Below are 18,782 nucleotides of genomic sequence, written 5' to 3'. Positions count from 1 at the left end.
TGTATGTGCCAGACATTTGCTCCCATGCATGCCAATCGATGGGACTCTTATTGAAATTTGTCCCAGAAATAACTGCAAAATGTCTCAAAGGCAAAGATCTGTGTATTTTGGCAAATAAATTGATCGAATGAAGGTCAGCTTCCATCCATCAAGTACTTCCTCTTTCCATAGCTCTGTATGTAGTAGGCATTGGAAAACATCAAAGAAACAAGGGCTATCCTATCTAACTATCTACATTGGTACAGTAGAACAAATTTAAGTCAATAAAAAGCAACAAATGAGTAAAAACAACCATAGTAACCATGGAAACATGGAAACACTGGAAAAAATACTGGCTTAGGAGGAAGGAAATTAGTGTTTCATTTTCAGCTCTGCCTTTCCTGAGCCCTATGGGTCCAGGCAAGCTAATTAAGCTGTCTGAGCCTCAGTTTCATCATCTGGAAATTGAAGATGATAACATCTACCTTAAAGGGCTGTTGAGAGGCTCAAATAAAAAATACATGTGGAAATTCCTAGCAAAGTACCTGGGACAATAAAGTCCTCGGTAAATGATTTGATCCTAGAATCTTGAAAATCTTGACAATTCGAAGAGCAATCTTGTGCCAGTACAAAGAGGGCTTATCTAATTAAAGAAAACTTCTAGGAAATGTAGACTTTTTTAGGAGGAGGTGAGCAAGCAGCTGAGTTGTGGAGAAGGTCAAGAGCAAAAGCCCGGGGTCGGGAATATGCCAGCCTTATGCGGGAGGTGGGTGGTAGGTTTAATGGATATGGAAGAGACCTGAAGGAGAGCAGCCAAGGATGGCTGTGAGTGGAAGTCAGAGACCACAAATGTCAGTGGGCTGAAGTGTTTACCCTTGAAATACAAGGTGGGAGAGAGCTGAAGAAGGTTCTTATGGATTAAATTACATGAAATATGTAAAAACTAAACTGTGAAGTATTTTATCAATGTATTAGACAGGAAAGTGCGAATGGATTAAAGTAAGATGCCAAGGGGGAAAAGAGGAATCCAAGGCATATCCGAGCCATGCAGACATACATGATATAGGCCTGGGGCAGGGAAATGGAGGGCAAGGAGATGAATTTAAGAATAGATAATCAACAAGGACCTACTGTATAGTACAGGGAACTCTACTCAATACTCTGTAATAGCCTGTATGGGAAAAGGATCTGAAAAAGAATAGATATATGTATAACTGAATCACTTTGCTGTACAACTGAAACTAACACAACACTGTAAATCAACTATACTCCCATAAAGAAACAGTAAGACTTACTGACAGATCTCTTTGCTCCAGAAAGGTCTTTTCTACTTTGCAAAGCACACCTGACTTTAAATATAAGCCATATGGCTCTGTATCCTGAACTTTACTAATTCCTCTGGCTGTCACGCCCCTTTAAACATAGCCAGTCTTTTAATAAACACCATACAGAGCAAGATACCAGAGAGCGCCTTAACCAGCAGCTGCTGGATGCAGTGATTTGATCAGCCATGGTTCATCCAAGCAACACAAATCCATGCCAGGGAAATGTTTGCCAGGCCCTGTTTTGATTGCTCACAGAGTTCTCTCCTTTGCAAATAAGCATGCCCTTAAATATTCCCAGCATTATTTGGATTTAAAAACCCTTCCATGCCACCAAGCAGAAAATGTCCTGTGATTTCTCTCTGGAACTTTAAAACCTGGAAGAAAAATTAATCACACATACAGCGTCCCCCTCCAAAAAAAACCCAAATGGGATCCTCTCTCTTTCTCATGGTAATGAGAAGGCTTATCAGCATTCCCCCTTTTGAAATGCACCTAAAATTCCAGTTGCTTTCATCTAATTCATCAAGGTCACATTATCTGAAAATTGAATAGCTGTGAAATCTAACATTTTCTGATTATTATGAGACCTGATGACATAGGGCAGGGGATGGCAAAATCTACCCTTCCATTCCAGAGATGTTTACCAAGAAAAAGGAAAAGTTAATCTTATGACAAAAGAATGATTAGTCCCATGTATTGTGTTTCTCTTTTGAGAAGTAAATGGTATGGTCTTGAAAATGTCACAACCGTGAAGATTTCCCTGATACTGGGGGTGGTGGAACTTAACTGATCTTTTTCCCTCCCACCTTACTCTTTTCCAACCCACATTCCTCAAACCAAAACCTTCCTGTGGGAGTGAGTTTGTCCCACAAAATTGCTGGAGAAAATTACACGTACCAGAGGACCAGATCGCAACACAGTCTTATAAACAGATGGGCACCACAGGTAACATATCGTAAACTCTTCATGAGAAACTGTATTTCAAAGATTCTACAACCAATTAAATAAGAAACCACCAGGGCTACTGCAGGTCAGTGATGTCAAAATTTGATTTTAAGAGTTAGCGAAAGGGATCAGGAAAAAGAATAGCTTTCACTGATAGTATGGGCAGATAGATAGGAAGTGGTCACCTTCTTAGGATCATATGAATAATTAGATGACATGTGATGGATTCCCTTGGGCCAAACTAAAGTGGAGGAATACAGCAGACACCCAAATAACCTAGTTTAAATATGGAATTTTCCTCAATTTGATGGATGCTTTGATTGAACAGTGTGATTCCTTAGTCTTTCTGTACATAATTCTTAACCTCAAGCCAAAACAGGCTTTGTGATGCCTTTGTGATTAAAACTCTTCACAATTGATACATTAGGTTTACTTTTCAGAAAACCTTCCCTTATTTATTCCAATAATGCTCATGAAAAATCTATTTAATGATTTTGCAAATGATATTAATATCAGCAACTCTTCTGAAATCAACTCTAAGGGTAATATACAATTACTATGACAATGCTTTTTTGGTAAATCTCACTACAATGTTTATAACCTCTTGTATCTCTACCTTTAGTTAGATACATAGTTCAATCTCTGTGTAAGAGATTTAAAAAGGGATACTAAATTTTGAGATAGAAGTCCCACAAGTGTTACCAAGGAGAGAGAGGAAGGAAAACAAATACCTATAAATTCATCTTCTCACACAGATATCTGACCTAAAAAATAGGGGGAACAACCAGTGCACAGAAGAGTTCAAGTGGTCACAGCAGAGTCTGGAGAAACGTTGCCTCCTATTCTATGAAGTACAGCCTGAGGCTTTAATATTCTAAGCACCTTCCCAATAAGAGTTTCTTCATTTTACAACCTTCTTAAGCCAAGAGGGGAGGAAGAAAGTTTTATATTTTTTAAGTTAATTTTCCTTCTTATCTTGCCAACTATCTCTGTGGGACAGGGGAATGTAAATTCATGATGCTCTTGAAAAAGTGCAAAATTGGTAAATTTATTGTAATTGAGGATTCCCATTTGTCTTACATTCAATGCCGTTTCCTGTAAAAATGTGAACTGGTCTGTTTCTCCAGGAAAAGAAAAATAAATCTCACAGATGTACTTATTACCCTCCTGGGCTACTAGGATATGCTTACACGGGGGGGCCAATCAGGTCTGATCAGCATGTCTTTTAACCAGAAGGACTGTGCCAACCATTTCTGAGCTTACAGGAGTGAACCTTCACTTAGAGCTGCCCTTTTCATTCCAGCCCTTTAAAGGAAGAAAAAAGAATCCAGTGTTGAGATTTGAGTGTATTTCATGTATCTAAAATTATTTATGGCTAGGAGACAAAGAAGAATCGAAAGGGAAAAAATTGTATTTCCTTTTGTTTTTCAAGAGTGCATGTGGGAAAAAAAAAAAAAAAAGAATGCATGGGATACCTCCTTTGCTCATTCTCCCCTGCTGGTTTGACCTCAGCCCCCCTCACCTCTAAATTTTGCAATGCATTGAGGCTTAATGCTTTCTCATCTCTTCTCCTCTCTCCTCTTAAAGTTTCAGTTCTGTATGATAAATAATTTCTAGAGGTCTACTATACAACATCAGATGCCATAATTAATAATATTGTACTGTACACTTAAAATTTTGTGAAAAGGGCGGATCCTACGTTAAATGTTTTCACTACAATAAAAGAATTTAAAAATACATTTAGGAGGAGGATGAGGAAGATTTTTTAACACTGTCAATCATCAGGTTATGGAATAATCTCCCAAAGGAAATGTGAAAATGCTGTCATTTAAGACATTTGAAACCAGACTGAAGAAAAGCACACAAACACATAAAGTTGGCTTTGTCCTTCTCACTACATGGGTGACAGGACCCGCACAAGCATGACCTAAGACAGCGATGCCAGACCACCCACTAGCGGGAGGGAAAAAAAGATGAAGGTTGGGCTGGAACTGATGACTCACGTCAGGATGACTTGCTCAGCGTGTTCCTGGCTCAGTTACAACATTCTCAGGGTGCTAGGAAAGGAGCACTTACACCACATCACCATACTCCCAGCTCAGAGAAGTTTCCAGGGAATACAAGAGGCTCTTCTCCACTCTGCCCTACTTTTGCAATTGGCCTGTGTTGTTTTGTTTTGTTTTAAAATAAGAAACAGCTCCTGTAGAACACCAGACCATGCAATTTATAAAGGACAGACAGACCTTAGACCAGGAGTCAGCCAACTATGGCCCAGAAGCCAAATCTGGCCCACAGCCTGTTTCTCTAAATAAAGTTTTATTGGAAGACATCCAAGGCCATTCATTTGCATAGGTCTATGGCTGCTTTCATAGTTCAGTGGCAGAGCAGAATTGTTGCAACAAAGACCGCATGACCCACAAAACCTAAATTCTTATTATCTGACTCTTTACTAAGGCTGATCCCTGCCTCAGACTACTAACTTTGAGAATACTAATTCAGGAATCTCCAAGGTAAAATATGTTTTAAAATTGTTGCCTTCTTCCCTTCTTTTAAGTTATAAAATAGAAAAAAAAAATTTTAATTTGAATAGAATATGCCAGCTTTCTATGAATCTAGCCCAAGACATCACATGCTAGAGGCTGAAGCACACACACATCTACAATGCCCAAAAGAGTATAATGATGAAGAATGGGAGCACTAGAATGAGAAAGACCTGAGCGTGAATCCCAGATTTGTGATATATCAGCTGTGTGACCTTTGGCAAGTTACGTATTCTTTCTAGCTTCACCCTGAAATAAAGTAAAAAATATTATCCAGCTCATAGGGTTCTTGCAAGGAGTGAGTGAATTACTGTTATGTAAAGCCCAGAACCTGGTACATTAACATGTGCTCAAAAAACTACCGAGTTTTATGATTACTATATTATCAACAACTTAAAATTTCGGGGGGTCAAGTTTCTGAGGTTGAATATAAGGCTGATAAAAACAAATGCATCTCTTGTTATGCATTACCTGGGCAGTTTTCTCCACGATCTCCACAGAGAGGGCCATCATTTTCAGGACTCCTGGTTGAATTCCCATCTGCCACAACACAGTGGAGGATCGCTAGACCTTCAATTTTAAAACAGAACCAAAACAAACATGAAAACTTGTTCAATGAAAATGTGCTCAATGTGAAAGATTCTATCAAAGTCATGACGATTTATGAAAATAACAAGTCTGTGGCACCCATTTCCAAGTCATTCTCCCGCAGCAAGGGAGGGCTACACAGGCCAGTGTGGCTCATTTTTTAAGCTCAGGGCTCAAGACAGAATTTTCAAGCCAGCATCACTTACATCCTGTGTAGCAATGTATTTTCTCCATGCCACACGGACCCAGTGTTTTTCAGGTATAAACTGTTGAGTGTGCTTCTTTCTGGGGAGATGCGAACTAGATATTCAATTCATAGGAATTATTTAAAAATTTCAAATTCCTCCAGCTAAGTACCTCTGTCTCTGACAAGGACAGGCTTCACAGAAAGGCATGGGGAAGAGAGGAATGCTGTGTTGAGGTTAGGACAGCTTAGAATACAAAGTGTAGTCCTTGCGTGGGTCCTGATTCAAACAAAGCAACAGTAAAAATCACTTATGAGATAATTAAGGAAATCTGACATTGTCTGGACATTAGAGAATATTAAGAAATTGTTATAGTTTCAAGTGTGATAATGATATTGTGGTTTGGATATAAAAAACAGAGTCCATGTCTCTTAGAGATATGTATTTAAGTACTTATTAAGGAAATTAATGTATCTCTGATTTGCTTTAAAATAATCCAACCAGGGAAGAGGGCTGTGAGGTAGTGAGGGAAAGGCATAGACGAAACAAGATTGGCCACAGATTGGTAACTCTTGAAGCCAGGTGGTAGGTATATCAAGGGTCACTCTGCTGTTCTCTCTACTTTTATATATATATTTTTAAATATCTATAATAAGAAGTTGGAGAGGGGAGGTCAGTGGAGGAGAGGTAAGACAGCTTGGTAGTTAATTTTTCCTGAGTTCACAACCTGCTTTTGCCACTTTACAGCCATGCACATTGGGCAAATTTTATAACCTCTCAGTTTCCTCATCAGCAAAGTGGAGATGACTATTATCTCTTCTTCAGAGCATTGTGAGGATTCATCCAGTTAAGTGTGCAAAGCACTTAATACAGTGCTGGCACATAATCGATGTTCAATTAAATTCTCATTATTATGTAACTGGTAGGAACAGAGTAACTTGCCCACTGGTTGTATTGACATTTATACATCTAGCCAAGGTTCTAAACTATACATGTCCTCCAGTACAATTCAGTTCAACAAATATCCACGAGCACCCAGAAACACACAGGTGGATAGGACATGCTCTGCCTTCAAACTGCTCCAAAGCTACTAAGGCAGGTAATCAGCCAACCAAGTAACCAAAACACAAAGTGAGAGTATTGTACCAGAGAACAATAGTATCCAGAAAGGTCAAAGGCCAAAAGGCCTTCAAAAAGAGTCTTTCAAAACAGAAATTCTTTTCTGTCTCTATTGAATTAGAAAAAAAAATTTTTTTTTTAAAAAGAAGTGGTAACTAGCGTTGGAAACAGTGAAGAGAAATAGAAACTCATATCCATTGGGGATGGGTAAATTAGTATTACATTTCTGGAGGACAATTTAGCACTATGCGTGCTAAAAGCTAAAAGCTTAAAATTGTACATGCACTTAAATCCAGTAATTTCATTTCTAGTACTTTTTCCTAAGGAAATAATTTAACATACATAAAAAGATTTCACTACAAAATTTCTCCATGTGACATTGGTTATAAAAAATTAGAAATTACCTAAATATCTAACAATAGAGAATTGATTAAATATATGGAATACTTCCATGCAATAAAATGCTATTCAGCCATAAAAAATGATTTTCAAACATTTCAAAATATTCCTCAGTAAGAGAAGCAGGCTACGCGACGGTGAGAGGCCCGCGCACCGCGATGAAGGGTGGCCCTCACTCGCCGCGGCTGGAGGGGGCCCTCGCACAGAAACGAGGACCCAACACACCCAAAAATAAATAAATTAATAAATAAATTTATAAAAAAAAAAAAAAAGGGAAGCAGGCTACAGAATAGTAATGTAGTGGGATCTGAGTGTTTGCATCTGTTTGTGATAAGTATAAAAATATCCATACAGATAAATAGCCAAAAAAGTTGGGTAAGTAAGTAGGTAGAGAGTTGCCCACAATGGTTAGAAGAAGACTTTTTCCTTAATTTTCTTTATTTGTACTTTCTTATTTTTCTACCTGAATATTGTTTGTTGCAACAAGAAAAAAGGAGTAGCTCAAAATTTAAAAAAAGAAACAACAATTTGGCCACCAAATTTCCAGATTTTTCCTATCTTTTATCCCAACACCTGGCCCCCTCCTTTCACACTTAGAACAAACCAGAAACAATCATTTACGACTTCTCAAGCACAGGAATTGTATATTAATCAGTTCGGTAATTCTGGAATCTAACACAGAATATAATGGATATTCAACAAATGTTGAAAGATTGACCAATCTTAGGTCAATCTATAAACAAACAAACAAACAATCAATTTCTAGTGGAAAATTTTAACCATCTTCTTTTTTACTATAAAAACAGGTTTAAATCATTTTTAAATTCCCATACATGGGCTTTCTTCATGGGCAGATTCAAGAGGCATTAATCCTGCAGTTGATCTGTTCTGATGATGGAAATTGAAAAGTAAACTAAATCTCATAAAGATTCAACATCTGCAAACTGAAGATGACAATATCTCTGCCTCAGGGGTATTGTAAAAGCTAAGTTGAGTAACATAAGAAAAGGCACACACAGGGCTTGGCACATAGTATACAATTTTTAGTCTTCTACTCCTTCCCACTATCGCTTATGATTTAACACATCATTCTTTATTTCCACGTAACAGAGGAAGTCCTGATTCCATTGAAACCCTGCCCGGCCCTCCGAACATTCTGGCAGGCTGAGCCCAGGCTCTCTTCTGCTAAGGTTCACTCCACATGCTGGTATCAGCTGGCAAAGGAATTCCACTGGGTAGAGCCCCTGCAGAGGACCCCTTGCGGTAGAGACATTCTCAGGCCAACCAGACACCAAGCTCAAGGCTCTGGGACAGGGTACACAGTTCCTCCTACTCCCACCTAATAATCTTCATCAGCTGGTGGTCATGAACCAAATCGAGCTTGAGCCTGAAGAACCATTTATTTAGTCTGCATAGTTTTTAAAAATTGAATCATGACCGTTCATATCAAGCCTGGATTTTCCTGCTTCTATTTAAAAAGCAGAAGGTCTGGCAACACAGATCTGAAACACCTTCATGGCAACAGCTGGCTAGAGCCTAGTAGCATGTGACCCCTTGAAATGCCACAGACCCCATCAGGCTTGCTGCGTTCATTTATTTTAACTACGTAGATCCTGACAGGCATTTGAGTGAGTGATCTGTATGGAGCGACTCAGAAATCAGAGAAATGCTCACAAAACCATCCACCCAATATTGAAGGCTGCTTCAAAGACAAAGGCCACTCCTGTTCCATCCATAATTCAACAGATATTTATTAAACATTTTGTGTTTGGCACTGGTGCACAACACTGAAGGTTCAAGGATAACATATTATCACTAAACTCAAGGAGCTCATATTTTGGCAAGGAAGATAGACACACAAATCTATAAGGTATAGTGTGATGAGTACAAAAGAGATAATACAGGAATAACACAGAGTGGAGAAACAACTCTGCCTTAGCAGCAAAGACTCACTGAGAAGACGGGAATTATGGTGAGTTTTTAATGAGTAATAAATGATTTTTTAAAACATCAATTAATAACTTCTAGAAAATGAAAATTGTGTAAGCAAGATAACATAATTATAGTACATTATTTGTTTCAGCAGTGGGCAATATTTATATGGTAATAATAATGTAAATACTGATAATTTAACAAAATTTGTCATAAAATCAGGACCAGTAATTAGCCAACACAGACCATGTGGGGAAAGTGGCTGTGATTAATCATAATCTGTGCTGTGCTAGTTCTTAAGTGTTTTGAGTATCACCCCTATAGTAACTATACTAGAATTAGAAGAGAATCTCAATAGGTAAAAGTCTAAACTTGACAAGTCAAGAAATAGCATTATAAGCATACTGTTTAGCAATACGGAGATAAACACAGAAGAGGCACCTTAAGGAGTCAAAAGTGGTTGATTCTAGGCAGGTGAAGAGGCAGGAAGGCAGGTACAAAGATCTGCTATTCATCGTTGTAAACTTTTTAGTACTATTCGATTTTTAAAAATCTGTGTATATTTATTACTTTATTAAAAACAAAATTAATTTGTAAGAAAAGGATAAATAAAATTGTAATGAACCAGGGCATTCTAAATAAAAGGGACAACTTATAAAAAGACATGGCATGAATAACTTGTCTAGTTTGCTTGGAGGGTGATTGGGGCTTGTGATGGAAGAGGAGACTGGAGGACTGGTAGGTCACAAATGGCCTAAGAGCCACGTTAGTTACTTTGAGTTCTGTTATGTCGTTAAAATGGGGTCATTGAAAAGTTTTAAGTGAGAAGCAACATGATCATCTTCTTTTCTTTCAGTTCGAAAAGGTTGCTTTAATACAAATACAGGTGATTCAGACATACCTAAATGAGGTGACGGCACACAAATCTGTACGGAGAAGAAGAAATGAATGCGAGAGATATTCACAAAGTGAAATACAAAACACGACTTGGTGACTAATGGGCTAGAGTGGGAGATAAGGAAAAGGGAGTCTAGGATGACTCCGGAGTTTGTAACTAGAGTGAATGTCTGGATTGTGGTCCCAATCACAAATATAAGGTATACAAGAAGACGGACAGGTTGAGGATTACTGTAGACTGAATTTCTTGTTGAAACCTAACCCCTAATGGGATGTGATGGGCCTTTGGGAGGTGATTAGGTTGTGAGGGTGGAGACCTCGTGTATGGGATCAGGACCCTTGTAAAAGACACCTCACAGAGCTCCCATGTGAGGACACAGCAGAAAGATGTCTGTCAAAAAAAAAAAAAAAAAAGAAAGACGGCTGTCTATGAACCAGGAAGCAGGCTCTCACCAGACATTGAAAATCTACTAGAGCCCTTCATCTGGAACTTATCAGCCTCCAGAACTGTGAAAAATAAATGTTTGTTGTTTACAAGCCACCCAGTCTATGTTATTTTATTATAGCAGCCCAAACTGACTAAGACAGGCATGAAGAAAAATTCAGTTTTAGACACTCTGAATTTGAGATGACTGTGTCTCGTTTAGAGACAGTAAATGGATATTAGATCTGGAGCTGTGGAGTGAAGTCATAGCTACGGGTTCTACATTTAGGAGTTATAAGAAATAAACTGGTATTTAATGCCACACATATTGATCTGTTAGAAAGAGCCATGTGAAAAGAGAAAGCTGATTATAGATAGAATACTGAAAAAAATCAATATAATAGAGGGGTAGAAAGAGAAGAGTCCTCAAGGGATCAAGAAGAGCCACAGAACTAAGAAGAGAGGTTTTCTAGAAGCATTTGGTCAACTGTATAAAAACTGATGGAGAATTAAAGATAAGAACTGAAATATATGCATTAGATTTGACAACCAAAAAGCAGTAGCAATATCTTGCTAAAGAAATAGTAATGGCATGAAAGCTGTGCAAATAATTGTAGATTACTCTTCACAGATGTTGAACTGAGAAAGGGAGGGGGGTTAAGATTAGTTAATATGTATAGAAAAAAAGAGTTATTTTGCTTTTGCTTGATTATGAAAGATAATTATGAAATTACTATTCCTTATGTCTTCCTTATGAAAGACAGGAAGATGCCAAAGGTACAGGAGAGAGGCAAAGGATGAATTCACAGCAGAGCAGAGAGGTTGGAAAGTTTAGCCCAAAAGGCAGGGCCGCTTCTGCAATTGCGATGTAGTCCTTTGCAGTCAAAGTTAGTAATTCTGGCAAGTATAACTCTATTTTGAGTGAATGGAAAGTCTTTGGAAAATAAGAGCTTAAATGTATTTTATATTCAATACATCTGACCTCATTGTTCAAGGAAATCCAAGTTCTGGTTAAAATGAGTGGGAAACATCTAATGTGTTTCTCAATGTCCACATTACTGGCATTTGGACTGGATAATTCTTTGCTGTGGGATGCTGTGCATTGTACTATGACCAGCAGTATCCCTGGCTTTTACCCACAAAATGCCTGTAGCATCCCCCCTCCCTTCTTCCACCTACCACTGAGATGTCACAATCAAAACTGTCCCCAGACCTTGCCAAATGTTTCCCTGGAGGAGAAATTACATTGGTTGAGAACCATTGCAATTCTCTCCAAACTGTTTTAATAGTTTTTATCCAAAACATAGCTTTCATGTTTAATATATTCCTTTAATCTAAGTCAATTGCATAGCCTCAAAGGCTCAATTTTTGACTTCTTAAAAAATTTCTTAGGCAAAATACCATTATCTTTTATGGAAAGATCACCAAACTCAGTCATTAATTCACCATGTGACCTTGAGCTAATTAACACACTATCCTGACCTTTTTCCTCAAGAGAAATTAGGATCATAGGTTCCCTGCCTATTCCATAATCTAGTTCACAAAAATCAAGTAAAATAATATAGCAAAAGAATTTTTAAAGGAAGATACATTATTAAAATTATCTTTATCAGAGAACCTATGGTTCTCTGGAAAACATAATATGGAACTTAGATACGGAAAACATAAGATCTTCATTCAAAAGAGTCACAAATTATATTAAATTTCAGAATTAATAAGAACCTTAGAGGTATTCAAATCTCCTACCAACCCTCAGCTCCCCTAAAAACATCCCCTGGGAGAGTTCACCTTTAAAATTTCAGCACAGAGACTTCACTCCCTTCTAAGGCATCACATTTCAATGAGACCATTCATCCATTCTTTCACTCACAATCATTCATTCATTCAAAAAAAATTAAGCACCTATTTCTAAAGCTCTATAAATGCTTCTTTATGTTGAACTGGTTTTTGCCTTCCCATAATTTTACTCTGCTCATTGGAATCACCTAGAATAAGTCTAATCTCTCTTTCTCGTGACTGATCCTCGTATATTTGAAGCCAGAGATCAAGTCTTCCTGAAAGGATTTCTCTTCCTCAGGCTAAACATCCTGGTTCTTCCAACCATATTTTACCTGACATCATCAAGACCTCTCATAAGCCTTGACATCCTCCTTCAAAACAAGGTTAAAATACAGCGCCATTTTACATGGTTTGGCAAAGACAGAATAGAGTGGGGCTCTCAGCTCTCACATTGTGGGCACCATATTCCTGATAATGCAGCTCCATAGCATATCAGCCCTTTTTAACTATTCCATTAAATACAGGGGTTTTATTCTGGTTAGAATAAAAAGAAGCTCTTAAACCACTTACACTGCCGGAAAGCTGTGTATTGATGGCTTTTTTGTTCTTTTTGTTTTTGCTCTGTTTTGTTTCATTTTAATTTTAACCTGAGAAATGATTTTGTATTGTCCGTTTTAAATGTTATTGTGTTAAATTTTACCTGTCATCCAAATATTTCAAAATCTCTTTGTTTTCTTATTCTTTCATTCCGCCTATTACCCATGCCTCCCTGCTGCACATGACCTGCAGAATTCTCAGATGTATTCAAGCAATAAAAACAAAATAATGTTAAATTAGCTGCATTTGCTAAGTGACTGGATATTGAGTCCCTATTTCTGGGGTTGCTTTTTAAATACCAAATCCACTCATAAAATTAAAGACAAAAAGGAAAAGCAACCCAATTCTACTTTAGTGAGTCAAAGCTCCATTTAGTTTTATGCACTTTGAGATTCTCAAATTAACAATTACAGAATGTATTAAAAGTATTATCCCCATCAGCCATCTTGGAGAATGAAGTCATTGGGAACAATACAAGCATTCAAAGAGACACAGCTTGACAAGGAACATGACCCGCTGTCTCAAAGTTACTGCTAACGCTGAGGTAAGTCATACACCAGCTGGGTCAACTATTTAAAAAGATCAAATGTGACCAATCTAAACAGTCATATACGTTGTATTTGCCTCATCTCTGAGCTGAATTTTCCATTTTTAGAGCCAAGTACATTTTATATTTTTTAAATAAACATAACATTATCACAAAATGTCCATACATCTATATTCTGATAACTTAGGATATCTTCTTTGATGCCCTAACTTCTACTTGTGTTTACTAAATCCAGTGATTTCCTGTGACATCACATCAATCTTATTTTAGGAATCAAACCACACTCCATGTCCCATTAGACAATTCAACTGTAAATCAACAGAGAATGTGTCAATTTATGAATATAAGCAGAAATTAGAAGAATATTTCACAGTCAGATCTCTGATAATTCATTTATATGAGAGGGAAGCAGTATAGATTAATAGGAAAAAGATATTTGAAGTCAAATGGAGCTGTATTTGAATCCTGAATGTACCTTTTAATCACCAGCTTTGTGATAAGATTAAGTTACTCAGCATTGAACTTCAGGGTCCCCATCTGTAAACTGAGGCCCATAATATATAACTTACATGGTAACGATTTAACTATCTGTTTAAAGAAAGTGCAAAAAGTAAATTATGAATTATTAACCCCAGTAATGCCTGGCACAAGATAAGCACTCAACAAAATAGCAGCTCTAAGAGAACAGAAGTAAAAAAAGAATTCTTATTACTCTAGTAAAATATAGATTCTCAACCCTCATTAATGAATATTGACAAATTTCTACATTTATGATGTGATTTGACTTGTGCATAAAGTATGCTTATGAAACAAACTACACAAGATAAATACACATACATATTATACTTCTATAGTGCACTTATACATATGTGTTCAATGAGGAAAATCTGTATGTTGGTCTTTCCACATGCTGCTTTTTTCCAGTGTTTTCAAAAAGATATTTGACATTAATGCACCTCAACTGATTAATAGAAATATGTCATCTTCTGCATGTATGATTCTTTGTATTTTCAGCACAGTTCTGCCATTACTCAGCATGGTGTTTATGTCAGATGGGAGTTAATGATTCAGTTGGTTAGTTAAGCGATTCACTGATACAAATATAACAGATAAAGTCAGATCTTAGATGATACTATTTAACAGTCAAATAGATTATATTTGATTAGAAATCTAATTTTAATTTCTGAAAAATAAAGTTAACAAAATTTTAAAATTTAAATCAACGTTAGGAGTAAAAACTATAAGCATCTGGGGAATTTCCCAATGTATCTTTATTGTCAAAAAGAAAAACAGAATCTTGAGTATGCATGCTATACACAAAAAGTATTTTCTACGTCCAAAAAGAGGACATGTCTAAAATGGAGTTGAAAAAAATACATTAAGTGGTGGAAATGCTGTTTAACATTGAGCTTATGGGTGGCTGAGTAAAAAAGTGTGAAATAGATTAAGTTTGACATTGATGTCCTCCTTCATCTTTTTTTAACTCCTTTTCTGTCTTTTTTTGTTGTTGTCTTTTCCCCTCCTATAAACAAGTATCCTCTTACTGCTTTAACATTTCCCCTAATAGAACATAATTCCTTCATAGATTTCCCTTTCTAAATGTATTTGCTTTCAAAGCAGACCTGCAAGGAGAGAAATTGCTTAACTCAACAGAAATACTCTAGAATCAAGTGCCTCAACCTGGGTCTTCTGGAAAGCAGAGCCTGAGACACAGATTAAGGGGTTATCACTTTATTAGGGAGATACAAGCTCTGGGCCATGAGTATGAGAAAAAGGGAAGCAAGCAGAGAAGGAGGCAAAGCAATGCAATGTGTGTACCCATCATGCTGGGTGCAGCTCCAGAGTGAGCCACAAAGACACTGAAATGAGTGACACATTCACTCATCCATGGGCCATGTAAAAGGCTCAGAAAGGAACTGCGTCTTGAAGTAGCTCACAGAAGAAAGAATGAAGGAGGAATTTCTCTGCCCCAGTCACTTCCATCGCCCATTTTCTTTTGGACAAAATTTTCCCCACTGGGTGCTGCCTCCCCCAATCTCTGGTCCCTTGGTGAGTGAGAGGCCAGAACACATGCCCTGGGACATGGCCTCGAAGTCCCAAAAGAGGGTCAAGCTGGTATGAGTGGAGAGCTGATCAAGGGACAAGGGAGGTAGTTGAAAGGCCCTTAAGAAGTGCACGATTTTGTGTCCCAGTACAGTGAGGACTGGGGGCATCAGGACACCATGGGGGAGCCTTGATCCAGGACAAGGAGGGATTTTTCTAAGGTCTCTCAAATCACACCACCTGGAGGACTGCTTATTCTATAAAACTGAAAGACAGGCTTCCAGATTTTCAAAGCCAGGAGGGGAGGCCAAGACAAGGGTAGAGAAAAAATAAGAGGGTCTTCACAAATAGTTTATGTCCATTCAAAATCAGGAGAGTAGAATATGATCTCCTTCCTCCTCCTCCAAAAAAAATTCTATTCCAAATGGTAGAAACAATATCTTGGTGTTTAAGAAGGGCTTAGAATGATGGATAACATTTTTTTAACTCATAAAAGAACTCCACACTCTTATATTTTTAAAGCCCAGAGAGGGAAGTAACTTAACAACCTGTCATACATAAATTAACTCATATATCTGAAAGCTGTCAACACCACGATAATGCCTTTGCTAGTAAATCAACCTTTTTTATTTTTGCCATGACCGTTATTAAATCTGTGACAACAATGACTAAATTGAATGGGAACCCTATAGCAACCTAGAGCTAGTTTCTTAGAAATCATCAGTTGTCAAAACTTGACGTTTTGAATTCTATCGCTTTATGATAAGGCCGGACCAGACAGTCAGACATTGTAGTGCTTTAAATGAAAAGCTCTGGGATCACTGAATTTCCATAATAGTTCAAAGAGAGGAGGCAAAAGGAACCATGGAAAAAGAACAATTTGTTATCAAGAAGGATTATCTGAGTGCAAAGTGAGGAGGAATAGTGGAGTTGGCTTCTGGATCCAGCGATAACACAGCCTCTGACCCATGAGGAAACAGTCATCAAACTTTAATAATGGTAAAGAAAAGAACATAGGGTGTCAGAGTAGACACTCTCCCAACCTGAAAAAGCCCCAGAATTTAGGCCCTTAAAATGAGTTAGGATAACTCAAGCCAACTTAACATTAACCCATTATTATCTTTATTGATCAAACCATTTGCAGAGACCAGAAACATCAATCAATCAGTCAATCAATATCAGACAGTATAATTGCCAGGTATAAAGAAAATAAATTCTAATAGAATTCCAAAAAGAGGCAATGTTAAGCTGAAGAAATTATAGGGAAAACTCTCACAAAAGAAGCTGGAAACTAAACTGGACCGAAGGCAATGACGTAGAAATGAGCTGAGTGTGTTTGGGGGGACAATAAGTAAAGATGTCCAGCTGGAGTGAAGAATTATACAGAGAAGTATCAAGAAACAAGGGCCTTCTTGATGTGTGTAGTGTGACCGTGAAATAATTCAATTGATTTTCTTGTGTGACCTATGAAAATGACTCATTAAGAAATAGTCACACCATGTTTCCAGTTGAAACTTCAATGTCTCTTCACCACATCCTGAATAAAGCAGCTGACTAACCTAGAAATCAAGAAGTATTTAATAGTGGTGAATGCTGTTGGGTAGAAATCGTTAAGAAAGAACGGGGTGCATTTCTTTTGCTACCCTTCTGCGGAGGCAAATGGAAAGCGTATCGTTTCACCTGGCATCTAAATCACATTTTGTTCTTCTTACCCTCTATTACCGGATAATTATCATTTATCTAAAAACAAGTAGAGAATCTTCTCACAGAAGTTTCCTATCATAGGATGTTAGAAATTTGCAATGTTAGAAATTTGTCTCCTGAAATAATAACATTTGAAATTTTTGTCAATATAATTTATCAATTATAGTTATGCTAGGGTTTTTCCCCATCACAACAGGATCCCAGGTCATAATTATTATCTTAATAGATGGTAAAATATAAAGAGTGCAGCGTCTTTAAGGCAAAAACTGAGCCTGGGGCAAGGGATTGATACTATATCCCAAGATGTCCTCTCATCACAACATATGAGGGGTACATGATATCTACATGGCATTATTGGTGATGTTAACCTTGATATTTCTATTCAGGAAAAGACATGGTGGAATACGGTTTGGGCCGGCCAGGAGTGAAGTCACTCAAGTGATTTTCTTTTTCAAAGCTCTTTACCATTAGCTCCCCAGGTCTCCATCTGTCGTGCGTCTTCTCCTTGCAGAGAAGTCAGCTGACAGTACCAACCTCCAAAGTACTCCCAAAATGAAGTAACATTATAGTAGTATCTATAATTCATGGAGTCATAAGAACCTTTGGTGGTCATTTGGTCCAACTCCTACCTCACCTAGGAATCACCTCTACACAGCTTCCCATGAATGCAATCCAGACCACAGACATGCCCAGGCATGGGAAGATCACCACATCCCAAGGCAGCTGATTCCATTTTTTCAGAGCTCTACTTGGGAGAAAATTTCCTAAATTAATGTGAGAGCTGTCTTCCAGGAATGTTAGTTCATTAATCCAAGTTGCATACTCTGAACTACACAGAGGAAACCTTTGTTGGGTCAACTTTTCAACTATTTGAAATTGATTCTCATAACCAAAACTTTCTCTTTTCTACCCACCACCCTGACCTCTATCCTTCTATCCTTTCAGTTGTGTGTGTGTGTGTGTGTGTGTGTGTGTGTGTGTGTATGTGTGTGTGTGTCTTTGGCTTCCCCATCCATCTCCTGTCTCTTGTCTTTCCAGAGCATCAATGATTTCCTCAGAGCTCACTCACCATGACCTCCTCCTGAGTCTCAGCCTCCTCCATCTCCACAGTATTTGATATGGTTCATCTTCCCAAATCTTCCATCTAAAACTCACCCACCTCTTGGCTTCTTCACTTAACCTTCCCTTTTCACTCAACTCTGCCAGTTACTTTTCTGACTCCTACACCATATACGGGTGCCATCAACATGCTACATTCAGTCCTCTTTTTCTTCTGATCATTTTTATTGTGGTAAAATATATACAACATAAAACTTACTATCTTAACCATTTTTAAATATACCGTTCAATGATATTAAGTACATTTATATTGTTGTACAACCATAACCACCTGATCTCCAGAATTCTTTTTATCTCACAAAACTGAAACTCTATACCCACTAACTCCCCATTTCCTGCTCCCCCAATCCCTGGCAACCACCATTCTACTTTCTATCTATGATTTTGCCTTGGTCTTCTTTTTCATAATGCCATTTGATCTCACAAAATACCCCTAGACTTAGTGTTGGAACAAATATGTACTGAGGGTTTACTGTGTGCTAGGCACTGTGCTAGAGCCTGAAATTATAATCAGCTAAATGATTCATTTATATTTTCAGCCCCATTTTCTAACCAGATGATTGTCCAAACTGGCTAGCCATTAAAATTTCCTGTAGAACACTTTTTGTAATAATTTTTTTTAATTTTGTAATAATTTTAGATTTACAGAAAAGTTGCAAA

The 18,782-nt window shown here is 37.6% G+C and overlaps 1 protein-coding gene across 1 annotated transcript in view; it reads right to left on the bottom strand.

The window, feature by feature from the left end:
• The window catches only part of BTC (betacellulin), a 42,203-nt gene that overhangs the window by 12,335 nt on the left and 11,086 nt on the right, over nucleotides 1-18,782 (bottom strand). Inside the window, exon 2 of the mRNA XM_007179821.2 lies at nucleotides 5,261-5,359. Within this exon, the coding sequence (XP_007179883.1) occupies nucleotides 5,261-5,359 (99 nt within the window). The remainder of the gene's footprint in view (nucleotides 1-5,260; nucleotides 5,360-18,782) is intronic.

This window comes from Balaenoptera acutorostrata, chromosome 5 (assembly GCF_949987535.1).
Source record: "Balaenoptera acutorostrata chromosome 5, mBalAcu1.1, whole genome shotgun sequence".
Classification (NCBI taxonomy): Eukaryota; Metazoa; Chordata; class Mammalia; order Artiodactyla; family Balaenopteridae; genus Balaenoptera; species Balaenoptera acutorostrata.
The sequence above is the reverse complement of the archived record's forward strand: the minus strand, read 5'-3'. Positions and strand labels throughout refer to the sequence as shown.